A 13,328-nucleotide genomic window follows, 5' to 3' on the forward strand; every position below is an offset into this window, starting at 1 on the left:
GGAAGGATTATAGGAAGGTATTCCGGGGGAAAATATGGCGATCACTTAACTAAATGACTTCCCGTCGTTAGACGATGTTTTGAACAAGTTTTCCGCTCAAAAACAACCAAAAAACAAGTCAAATGCAAAGAGCATAGAACGAAGTACATCCTAGAGGGTTAATTTTATGGAATTTATTGAGTAATTTGGTAGAAAAACGACGCATTCTTGGGCAGTTTTGTTGGACTTCTGTTGGACGTCTCGGGAGCGGTCAAGATTTGTCTTCCAAAACGTTGCTTTTCTGCTTGAAATCTAACGAAAAGACGTCTCGAAAAGTAACGGAGCTTTGATTGTACTATATTCAGCTGTTTCTATTGTTTTAAATCACAAAAAGCGGTAATTTTGTAACAATTTAAAAGCAAACGGTTCTTGTCCACTCTTCTTGTCCTGCATCGAGACATGGACGAAGAAGACGATCTACAGGCTGATTCCCCTCCAAAATTCGTAGAAGAGATCGATGTTAATGAGCTTGGTGTTTTAGAGGTAAGATCTTACGTAGAATCCATTCAAACAGCTGTATAGAAAACCGTCCTTTGCCATCATAGGAGAATATCACGTAATATGAATCCATTTGAAAGAATTCTATCTATTTTTGTGTTATTGACTTATTTTCTAAGATCGTTCTAGTAGAAAGTATGAAAAATTGTTTAAAAAGCTTTTACTTGTAACCAAGAAAACATTTAATGTCTTCTTAACTTGATTGCCAAAGATCTAGATCTGAAAATATTCATTCCATTTTGCAATTCCAAATGATTGTTTATAAAAACGATATAAAAATGTTTATTAGCAAAAATTTTAAGATTCGTACTATAATGTACACTCATAAGGTGTTAAGGGAGCTTTACTTGCACCATATACTGTAATCTAACTTTTTAGATTTATAAAAAAGGAGTGCAACATATATTACTGAATTGTGATTGACTGACCATTCAAACCTTGAAACAACTACTGTGAGTTAGCCATGCCCTGACTTGATCAGCCCAGAGGTTGTTTCAGCGTTTGATATGCGAGTTAGTCATGCCTTGGCTTAGATGAGCCCAGAGGTTGTTTCAGGGTTTGATCTGTGAGTTAGCCATGCCCTGACTCGATCAGCCCAGAGGTTGTTTCAGGGTTTGATATGCGAGTTAGTCATGCCTTGGCTTAGATGAGCCCAGAGGTTGTTTCAGGGTTTGATCTGTGAGTTAGCCATGCCCTGACTTAGATCTGCCCAGAGGTTGTTTCAGGGTTCTATCTGTGAGTTAGTCATGCCCTGACTTAGATCAGCCTAGAGGTTGTTTCAGGGTTTGATATGCGAGTTAGTTATGCCCTGGCTTAGATCAGCCAAGAGGTTGTTTCAGGGTTTGATCTGTGAGCTAGCCATGCCCTGACTTAGGTCAGCCCAGAAGTTGTTTCAGGGTTTCATATGTGAGTTAGTCATGTCCTATACCAAGTTTCAACCTAGAGGTTGTTTTGGAGTTCGATTTGTAAGTTAGCCATGCCCTGACTTAGATCAGCCCAGATGTTGTTTCAGGGTTCTATCTGTGAGTTAGCCATGCCCTAACTTAGATCAGCCCAGATGTTATTTCAGGGTTTGATCTGTGAGTTAGCCATGCCCTGACTTAGATCAGCCTGGAGGATGCCTTTTCAGGGTTTGATCTGTGAGTTAGTTATGCCCTGACTTAGGTAAGGTTGTTGCAGAGCAACGTGAAAAAATATGACTACATTTAATGTATTCGCATACTTTTATGCAGGGCTTTTCTTGCCAAATAAGCATTTGCAGGCCTTATTTGGTAAAACCAGCCAGCTTTGCATCACAATATGTCGTTTAACATACAGAACCTGTGCACAGAAGTATGTGAATACATTAAATGTGGTCGATACTTTTGCATGTTGCGCTGTAAATAGGATATGATGAAATTGATATTATGCTTAAAATACCATGGTAACGATGTTATCTCATTAAAGCATTTCAATTAATGCACAACAGCACTAGCAAGGTTATATTTTACAATCACAGAATGTTGGAAGAGGTGCATTTGGTGTAGTATATAAAGCATTATGGAGAAGCAAATTTGTTGTGGCTGTGAAAACCATTGAAGGAGAAGCAGAGAAGAAAGCTTTTCTTGTAGAGGTAAATAAAATGAATTGACACCTTTGATACAATATTATAGCGATGTCAAGCAATAGACCTCTTGTCCTTTTTGGTAGCGTTTTCACATTTTAGACCATTTTTCATTCCTATGTTCACTATTTCTTTGTTTAACTGTTGCACTTGAGAAGACACATAAATATTGATACAACTCAAACGAAGAATCATGGTATGAAAAGGTGTCCTAACATTAACCTCAAGCCAAAGAGGTCTATATAACATTGCAGTTATAAGAAAGCTTGTATTACCTGCTGTGTTGATAGAAACTATAAATATTACAGTTAAGTGAAGATAAGCACGTTAATAAACGCTGATACACACGCTATTACTGAACTCTTAGTTAAATCATACGAGTCCAGTAGCTCAGTTGTAGAGCATTCAGTCTAGATAATCGGAAGATCAGGGGTTGGATTCCCATGATCCTGGTTCTCTGATTTTTTCTAGGGTTGTTGTGTTTATTAGCATGCTTATCTTCACTTACTTTTATATCTTGAAAGAGGGGTGGTGATACAGGATTTGCTGCTGTAAACTCAGTTTTTGAAGGAAAATCTGACCTGAATGTGTTCTTTTTTTTTTCAGGTTGAGCAACTGTCAAGAGTGAAACATGAAAATATTATTAAGTTATATGGAGCTGTCACCACACAGGAACCAGTAAGTGAGCCTCTAAAAACAGTGCAGATAGCTGATAATACTTCATTATTCAATGGTTAATCCTTGAGAAAACAGTCTATTAAGGAAAGGTCTATTACATGTACATGTATGATAGGGATGCCAGCTTGTTTTTACGGGAGTTAATAGGCTAGATTCATGCTAAAGTAGAAACAACACTCTCATAATCACATTGAAGGGAGTCCATATATCATGTAAAGTGTCTGTGGTCCTGACGTATTGAACAGATATCTTGTTTTTACAGGTTTGTCTTGTCATGGAGTATGCAGAAGGTGGATCACTTTATAACTGTAAGTTCGACACAAATTCTTTGATTGCACGTTACGGCATTGCCGCCATGTTGGTGCAATTTGATACTTTACATCCGCAGTACAAATATATATTTCATATATATTCTCATACGCATATCCATGTTGGTGCTATTTAACAAAAGATTTCTCATTAGTATTCTTTGTTATCCTCACCAAGATGGCCTGCCTTTTTTGTCTTTTCACTCATAATATGATTGCATCTGATTCAAGATAAAATTGAAATACTTTTTCTTGTATCTTTTATAGTACTCCATTGGCAAAAGAGTAGTCCTGCTCCAATATACACCGCTTCGCACGTAATAAGCTGGGCCTTACAATGCGCAAGAGGAGTAGAGTACCTCCATGGTATGAAACCAAAGGCTATTATCCATCGTGACCTCAAACCACCAAAGTAAGTAGCTAAAGGAGTTATTGGGAATGGAGTTGTAATTAAAAAAAAAGATTAACACTCCTTGTGTGAAAGAGAGGAGATTTTGTAAGACTTCATTGAAAACAGCCAATCAGAACGCAGTTGCAGTTTTCTTTTAAATAGAAAATCAAATTTTGATGGATAATAGTGGTATTTCAATGTCTCTTTGCATCAAGCATTTTATTTTGTTTTTAATTTTTTGGTTAAATGCCAAGGTATTTTCAATGGTGTTAGGATAAAATAGAGCTTTATAGAGCTTTAGCAAGATCACTGGAGGCAGGAACGATAGACTGTTTGCATGCACATCCAACTTGATGGGCCACAAAATTGAAAAACATGCAGATTCAGTAAAATTGAGAAACCAGGAGAAAATCAATTTTATGAATTCTTATCAAAGAAAATTCTTAGAAATGTATGATAATACTCATTATAAAGCTCCTGTTCTGGTATCGCGGCCCGTCAAGTTCCTTAAACTTAGATGCAGACACAACCTTGAGAAATTGGATTGAAATTGGTTTAATCTATTTAGGAAAGACTCTGTTGTTGTGCCTCGATCTGTCGTGGCTGCCATCACATGATAGTGCAAAGCTTAAACGAGTCTAAACGATGCTTTACATGACACACAATGAATAACTGTATCCATTATTTTTAGATCTATATACTCCAACTCATTCAGTAATTGTTTGCTATCTTGTAAGAACTCTATTGACTTGTTATGTTCTCATATTATTTGATTACAGTCTGTTGCTGACAAAGTGCGGCACAGTGTTAAAGATCTGTGATTTTGGGACAGCGTGTGATCTGAAGACCTACATGACCAACAATAAGGGAAGTGCCGCATGGATGGCACCAGAAGTGTTTGAAGGTAAGCTTGTCAGTTATGTACCAACCCCACGAGTTGATGGCTGTGTTTTATATGTCTTCTTGGATCCAATGATGATGATGGTGATAGTGATGATGGTGATAGTGATGATGGTGATGGTGATAGTGATGATAATGGTGGTGGTGATGATACTGATAGTGATGATGACGATGTGGTGATGATCATGATTGATGATGATGGTAGTGGTAGTGATGATGGATAATGATGCACAAAGATGATGATAGTGATGATGGTAGTGGTGGTGATGGTGATGTTGGTGATGATCATGATGATGATAGTGATGATGATGGTGATGCATGATGATGGCATGGTGGTGATGATGATGGTGATGATAATGATGATGGTGATGATAATGGTTGATGATGATGCATGATGATGGCCATATGATAGTAGTGATGGTGATCTGATGATAGTAAGGAGGATAATTTTGATGGTGATGATATTGCTGCGACTGCTGGTGACAGCACAGATGGCAATGATCACAAAAATAGGTGATGACATTAACAATTTGTTTGTTTTGCCACTAGGGACCAACTACACAGAGAAATGTGATGTCTATAGGTATGATGTTTGCAAGCATTGACACAAACCTACATTAGAACTGGCTATAGATATTCATATTACAGTTTGTATTTTCATATAAAGTACACATAATTCAGCTTTTTAGCTGCAATGTGTTATTTCTTAATAAACATATCTGTCTATATCTATCTAATTTCGTTGCACAATATATCTTTGGGAGAGGAAGGCCCTTTTCAAAATCCATATTAATCAAAGGCATTACTAACTATGAATAAATCTTAGTATTAATTATAAATTTATTATAATATTATTATTACAAGGGCGCAAAATTAATGCTCCTAAACTCACAAAGTGCGGGTGAATTTTTTATTAAGCAATGACAAAAATTAAACTAGTTCAGTTTTGCGAGTATGACCACAGTCCAGAAGGTCAAGGACTGCAAAGTTTAGAACCTGCATCAAGTTAAGTTTGTTTTTCAACGCATCTGATTGCTAGTGACTTTGAAATTTTTGCTAATGAGAACAAAATTTACTTAGTTTGAAGCCTAGCTCTGTTGTGATTGTCCCAAGCTGTGATACAACAGCAAAAGCTTTGTAGATTTTTTTAGATATTTTTTCTTTTTTTTTTTTCTTTTTCGTTTAGTTAATTTCGAGTCCTGTTATTATTCACTTTATTTCAGTTTTGGGATCATCCTCTGGGAAATGATATCACGTCATAAACCCTTTGAAGACATGGCAGGTTCTCCTCCCTTCAGAATAATGTGGGCTGTACACAGTGGTAAGTCCTACCAATGATATCCCGTTCAGAAATCTCTGCAGTATTCTCAGGATTTTACAATCATCTATTCTCCGCAAATCGTAACAAGCTAAATCCCAATAGTCCCTTTCACAGTTCCCTGCGCCATCTTGAAAGGTATCCATGCCTTTGCATCGAAGTGAGACGAACGGTGAGCTTGCAATGATAGAGACCTGTTCTTGACACCTTGGACAATTACTCGCATGTCTCTGCCGACGGTGTACACTTAAACCCCTCTTTACGTCAGTACTGTTTTAAGAGTATTCAAAGGGTATGCATAATATTTGAAATTTTACATGAATTTTTTGTTTTTGCAGGTAAAAGGCCACCTCTTATCAAAGGAATTCCAAAGCCTATAGAAAATCTAATGACAATGTGAGTCTATTCTTCATTCTATGCTAACTTCACCTACTACATGGTTCGCACAGGCCTTGAAAAGTCCTTAAAGATGCATTCGGTACTTGAAAACTCCTTGAATTTTTCTTTTGACTCCTTGATTCATTAATTCATTTTTATCCTGGAATTTCTTGGGTGCTATCTAAAATATATTTTTTCAGTCTTTAGAAAGAGGAAAACCTTGGTTAAAATTACGAAAATAATTTAAATAACACATAAAACAGTAATTTCCAGGTTGTTTTGCGCCTTGGGTAATTTTCAAGATGATGTAAAAAATGCATTCAATTTCATACTTTGAGAATATATTTAATTTTTCATATTATTGAAATGAAAATAGCCCTTGAAAATGACCATTTAAGTCCTTGAAACGTCCTTGAAAAGTCCTGGAATTTTTTTCTTATATTACTGTGCGAACCATGTACTACTATATAATTTCAAACAGAAGCCGTTTTTCAAATTTCTTACTAGTATTGGGCTCCCTGTCTTATTCCAACCCAAAATATAAAGCTATTTCCCAAACGTTTTGTTGCAATTCCTGTCTTATTCCAACCAGTTTCCATTTATTTCAGTTAATGAATAATATATTTTCCCCCCCAGGAGCTGGGATAAAGATCCTCAGAAAAGACCATCCTTTAGCCAAATAGTGGTATTTCTTCGACATCTGATGCAGGTGCTTATTCTGTTTCAAATATATGTGTTTGTCATCATCCAATAGGCCTCTTTCTTTTGGCCGAATATTTTCTGATTTCATTTCTGGGTTTGGGGGACTCAAACATATTTATGTACTCAAGGCTGAGAGCTGCAAACAGACAATTGCAGTTTTGCAGTTGTTTGCATCTATGCGTAAGCAAATGACACTAAAACATCCTAATTGGTTGCCAAAACAAAATTATGAAGTTAGTCAACTGGAATTGCATGGCGGCCAGCTGCTTTGTTGCTGTTACCAGGAAAAAATGCCTTTTATCTTCTTTTTTTTCTTTTTTTGAAAGAATCACCTGTGTATTTTATACTAAAACAATTATTTGCCTCAGGCTCAGTCAATATCAGAGAATATTTACCTTGCCGCTCGAAGACTCACTGTCACGGTAAATACTCCCCGATAATCACTTCGCCTTCGGCGAATAATTGTTAAATAATGTGTGGCTGTATTTTGATGTTTTTGATGTGTTTTCCCCCATATTTTTTATTGCAGTTTTTCCTCGGTGCAGATACCTGCCTCGTTTTCCCTCCAGGATCACCTGCAGCTGAAACAACCCCAGAAAGTGCTAACCCAACACAAACCACAGCAACTTCCAAAACACATGATAGCAACTTAAGTGACACAGTCATTCACAACGAAATTCAAAATGTCGAAGAAGACAATGAGGATGGAGAGGAGACCAATGATGTGGAGAAGGAAGAGAGTGAATCAGAAAAAAAATTGGAGACACCAAGGGATACGAGTCAAGAACCACCCCATCTAGAGGTCCAAGAGGCTGAAGAGAATAAGAGTGGTGGGCAGTTAATACCTGAATCGCCAGAACCAAGGGTCTTTTTAGGGAGTGATTTGGTCAAGTTTGGTAAACTCCAAGGAAGGGCTGTCAGCCCATTACCAGGTAATCTACAGTCGGTCAAGTTTCCTACAAGTCCAGAACAATTTCCAGTAATTTCGGCATCAAAGAATGGGAAGCAGGCTAGTTTGAAGGACGTTACCACAAGTTCAGGAAAAAGTGCTTTTGGGAAGCCTTCCTTACAGGGTGTCACTGCAGGAAGCACTACTCAGGAGTTTGACACAAGGCCGAAAGTGACTACTCAGGGATCTCCCACAGACTCTGTAATGAATATTCAGACTCCAGTCTCGAGTGCCAAGATGCATTTTCCTAGTAGTCAGGGATATAATCCAAGACGTGAAGGGCATCCTGTTCTTAGCCAGAGGTACCCTCCACACAGCCAAGCCTACCCTCCCAGTACTCAGGTGTATTCTCATGGTAACCAAGGTTACCCCCCAAGTGGTCATGGTTATACTCATGGTAGCCAGGGATATCCTCCGAGTAGTATGGGGCATCCTACTACCAAAGATTACCGTCCTGGCTACTTCCACACCCTTAGTAGTCAAGGGTTCTCGACAGGTGGCCAGGACTTTATTGAAGTATATCCCCACCATGGTTACCATGGTGATGATCATCTATTGGGGCGCACAGTCATGTCATCCAGCATTAATGATCTTGATCACGCGGAGCACCACAGGCCACCCATACCAGACCAGTCATTCACCCACAACTTTGGTGGGAGCATGCCGAACATATCTGAATCAGTCCGCAAGGAGTTGCACCCACAAAACATGCCGTTAAACCCCATTTTACCAGACGACAGCTTTGAATTTCAAAGAGCAGGTGCCAACAGGGTTTTCATCAATCACCACGGCCGAACACCCACATATACTGGATTCAGCCCTATAGTCCCAGGCACACCCAGTAACACCCCAGTACATTTAAACAAAATGGTTGATGACCGATTAAACCTAGAACAAGTTGGCAAAGCCCTACAGGATGATCTTATAAACGCGGCAGGACTTCAAGGCTCACAAGAGTCTTCAAGTGGAAAGTCGACTCCAACAAATTGGTCCAAGTCACCAAACTCGGGAAGCTCTAGTCCGGGTTCCACCACAGGGAGTCCATACTTTGAGCGGCGTAAGATTAGTGAGCCCAATAGAACTGTTCCTTATCATGATCAAAGGCATGGAGTTGGTATGAACAGATCAGTGTCAAGTCCTACTGGGTATTTAGCTCAACGAAAGACAAGTTTTGAGAAGCCACAAGGTAAGAAAAAGTCTGTGTGTTTACAAGAGTAGCACTTAATAGCCAGTGGTTAACAAACCTGTGGCCCTCTTCCATGATGGAATAACCAGGGTGCACAAGCACAAATCTCTAGCACAAAGCATGATGGGAAACTGAGTACTTACACTTTTTCAGCTCCTCTAAATATCCCTCTGACAATTTTATCTTCAACATTTTCCTATGAAACGTTAAGTATTTGAACAGACGAAAATAACAGAGTAATTTTTCCTGATGATTCTATCGATTTCCTTGTTCTTATTTGTCTAGTGCTTGGCTTTGTGCTAGATATTCATGCTGGTGCATATTGGCTATTGGAATTTAAATTGATTGTTAAAAGATGGTTGTTGCATTCCTTGTGTCATATTATCTTTTTTGATTCACTTCGCTTTCCATTTTTTCCCTCTTTTTCTATATCTTTCAGTTTCTTTTCCCTTGTTTTCTTCTCATATTGAAAGATTAAACCTAATGTTGTTGTTTCTCCCACAGTAGCGGTTACAGCATATCAACTTTTAGACCATCATTTACAAGTAGGTGAAGCAAAAGTTTATGATTACAATCCATGATGACATTGATGATGATGTGTGTTTGTTGATGATACGTGATAATGATGATGTGTGATGATGAAGACGACCATGATGCATGATGATGATGATGATGCATGATGATGATGATATGTGTTGATGTTGATGATACGTGGTAATGATGATGTGTGATGATGAAGACGACCATGATGCATGATGATGATGATGCATGATGATGCATGACTATAATGATATGTGTTGTTGTTGATGATACATGGTAATGATGATTACGTGTGATGATGAAAACGACCATGATGCATGATGATGATATGTGTTGATGTTGATGATAAATGACAATGATGATGTGTGATGATGAAGACGACCATGATGCATGATGATGATATGTGTTGATGTTGATGATAAATGACAATGATGATGTGTGATGATGAAGACGACCATGATGCATGATGATGATATGTGTTGATGTTGATGATAAATGACAATGATGATGTGTGATGATGAAGACGACCATGATGCATGATGATGATATGTGTTGATGTTGATGATAAATGACAATGATGATGTGTGATGATGAAGACGACCATGATGCATGATGATGATGAAGATGCATGACCATGATGATGATATGTGTTGATGTTGATGATACATGGTAATGATGATTACATGTGATGATGAAAACGACCATGATGCATGATGATGATGATAATGCATAACTATGATCTGTGTTGATGTTGATGATACATGGCAATGTTGATGAAAATGCATTGATGAAAATGACCATGATGCATGATGATGATGATGATGCATGACTACGATGATGATGCATGACTATAATGATATGTGTTGTTGTTGATACATGGTAATGATGATTACGTGTGATGATGAAGATGACCATGATGCATGCATGATGATGCATGACTATGATGATGATGATGCATGATGATGATGATGCATGATGATGATGATGATGCATGACTATGATGATATGTGTTGATGTTGATGATACATGGAAATGATGATAATGTGTGATGATGAATACGACCATGATGCATGATGATGATGATGATCTGTGTTGATGTTGATGTTACATGGTAATGATGATAATGTGTGATGATGAATACGACCATGATGCATGCATGATGACGATGCATGACTATGATGATGATGCATGATGACAATGATGATGCATGACTACGATGATGATCTGTGTTGATGTTGATGATACATGACAATGTTGATAAAAATGCATGATGATGACAATGACCATGATGCATGATGATAACGATGCATGACTAAGATGATATGAAATGTTGATTTTGATGTAACTATATAGACAACCATATTAGATGAGTAAGTTAAAATTATATTTCTTTATCTATTTTGTAGCCTATTCATCCAAATCCTGCTATTCCAGAATCTCTACATTTATATGAGCAGCATTGTAGGGTAAGATTCTTCACACTAAAAAATATACATTGTATTAGTATTTATTTATTTATTATTAATTTTTTATTTAAACATAAATAATTAAAAATAAAAATTAAAATAAAATATATACATGGTGTATGCATACATGACACACATAGTGCAAGACTGCTGTTTCAGTTCCCTGATATTTATTTAGTTGTTCATTTTCATCTATCACAGCTTGCTGAAGATTACATTAAAATACAGGCAGAAATGAGCAAGCTACTAGAACAAAGGTACATTCAGCACTATTGGTTTTTATTGAATTCATCTATAATGACAGTTGTGACATCACATGTACAATGCCGCCATGCAGGGGCGGATACAGGATTTTGAAAGAGGGGGGTTAATAGTTTTTAAAAAGTTCTTTTGAGCCTTCTTTTTACAGTACAAAGGGGAAAAAAAATGATTAAATTGTAACATACAGTGTACTGCATACTTGTGAATGCAGCTATATTTTGACTCTTGACATGTTTTGTAATTAGATGCAATCATATTCCTTCTTCTACTTTCCTAAAAATATTCACTTTTACTTTAAAAGGGGGGGGGGGGGTGGAAATCCACCCAATCCACCCCCCCCTGTATCCGCCCCTGCCATGTTGGATGTTACAACAAAAGAAAGTAATAAAAAAAACGTTTTAAAGTTCATTCAACATAGATATGATATCGCATGCATGAGGCTGCATTGGATGATAATGTGTAGTTCTAGAAATCATCCATACCCACCACACAGAGGAATTTGGAATTTCCGAAGAGTAGGGGGGTCAGCGAAAGAACAAAAATTACAGAATTTGTATGGAAGAAAATTGGAATTTCCAGGGCCCGGGTAGTTGGGTGTCTTAAAAAAATTCCTCCGTGAGGGGGTATGGATAATTTTTGGAACTGCACAATGTCAAAATAGTATTTTTTTGTTTTGTAGGGCTGAACTAGAGATGCAACTCCAGGAATATGAGAAAGAGCAACAAATGAGTGCTCCTTATGTAGAACAGTTTGCTATCCTTACTAGTGAAAAGGTATACTTTGGAACAATATATATTGTCATATCTGAATCGATGTGAAGATTTTTAGCCATATGTGATTTGAGTTTGTTTGATGTGCTGTTTTTCTTTACCATCAGGGTTTTTCTCCCGTTTTTCTCTTGCCGTAAGAATCAACATGTGAGTTGAGAGTTGCGTGCATAAAATATTCGAATGTTAGATATTAGCAGTCTCTCATGGGTTTTTTCAACACTTTTCAAACACTTTGAAATTCCACTGTACTTCACTGGAACACATGAATATTCTACACAAATTGACCGTGAGCAACAGAGAACCCAAAACTGGAGTATTCAAGATTGATCTGTGAACTACCTGTGCCCTGACTTTGATCAGCCCTGAGGTTTTTCAGGTTATTTATAGAATTGGAAGGAATCGTTGATAATTTTCCTTTTTTCTTAACAGGAGAATCTGCTTTTACTTCACAAAAATCTCAAAACTCAACTTGAATATCTTCGACGGCCAAGAACGGCTTTCTGAAGGAATGTAAATAGATCATTTTTAATGTAAATAGATTATCAACTATGCATGTGTGAACATGAAATCGTAGGATTTCTTATAATCCAGTAAGATGGGATGGGGGGGGGGGGGGGGTGTGGATTAGATAGGAGAATTTGTAATCTTCACCTGCCTTTCGGAAAATCGTTAACTCATAAATATATAAATAAAAATTTGGGGCAAAGACCCCAAAATTTAGTGTGAACACCCAATTACCCTCTCCCTTTCTGTGTCCCTTGCAAGAATATAATTAATGTAATTATTTTATAATTATTGATAATTTTATCAAAGACATCTGTTGGGTTTGTGCATAAATACAAGTGGTAAAGTGTACTCTGCTGTATCACGTGGTATAATGTACTAAAATCATGTGACCTTATGGTATACCACTGGTAGCCCAAGCTTGGTATGGTGTCATGTTATAAGAAAATGTATGGGGATTCATCAAAAATTTCAGTAAAATCATTGAAACGTGAAAAAAAGCCTCGAAGTATTACGCGATCGTCGAGAAATAGCACTTCTTTCACTCTCTCCCCATACATTTCCTTATAACATGACACCACAGAAACCAAGCTTGGGCTACCTGTGGGTATACTTGCTGCTGTGACGTAAGTTATTTGTGTGCCAACCAGAGATTGATTTGTTGATAAAACAAAGAAACTTTACAAGAACTATTGTGATAATGGTTGGAAAATTCACATCACAACACTAATGTTTGTAAACACCAACTAGTGCTATAGACTCCTTGCAGTATGTTTGAATGCTGCTCAATCTGGGGGACAAAACAATAGGTTCCAATTCTCAGGAGATTGTAATTCT

At 37.4% G+C, this 13,328-nt stretch overlaps 1 protein-coding gene across 2 annotated transcripts; it reads left to right on the top strand.

The window, feature by feature from the left end:
- Positions 1-31: 31 nt before the first annotated feature.
- LOC116302330 (uncharacterized) lies at positions 32-12,603 on the top strand. 2 transcript variants are annotated; one of them, XM_089037848.1, is made up of 16 exons: positions 32-522; positions 2,036-2,149; positions 2,747-2,818; positions 3,081-3,126; positions 3,394-3,538; positions 4,297-4,421; positions 4,967-5,000; positions 5,641-5,738; positions 6,074-6,131; positions 6,750-6,822; positions 7,345-8,950; positions 9,455-9,495; positions 10,897-10,956; positions 11,158-11,213; positions 11,897-11,990; positions 12,417-12,603. In XM_089037848.1, the coding sequence occupies exons 1-16, from the start codon at positions 439-441 to the stop codon at positions 12,489-12,491; spliced, it is 2,781 nt and encodes a 926-aa protein (XP_088893974.1). In that variant the 5' UTR covers positions 32-438; the 3' UTR covers positions 12,492-12,603. The 2 variants fall into 2 exon arrangements, with proteins under 2 accessions (XP_088893974.1, XP_088893975.1); XM_089037849.1 differs by having other exon boundaries at positions 9,458-9,495.
- Positions 12,604-13,328: the final 725 nt, after the last annotated feature.

Source organism: Actinia tenebrosa, unplaced genomic scaffold, assembly GCF_029948245.1.
Source record: "Actinia tenebrosa isolate PJP-AT-01 unplaced genomic scaffold, QUT_ActTen_1.0 PGA_scaffold5__44_contigs__length_20552954, whole genome shotgun sequence".
NCBI lineage: Eukaryota > Metazoa > Cnidaria > Anthozoa > Actiniaria > Actiniidae > Actinia > Actinia tenebrosa.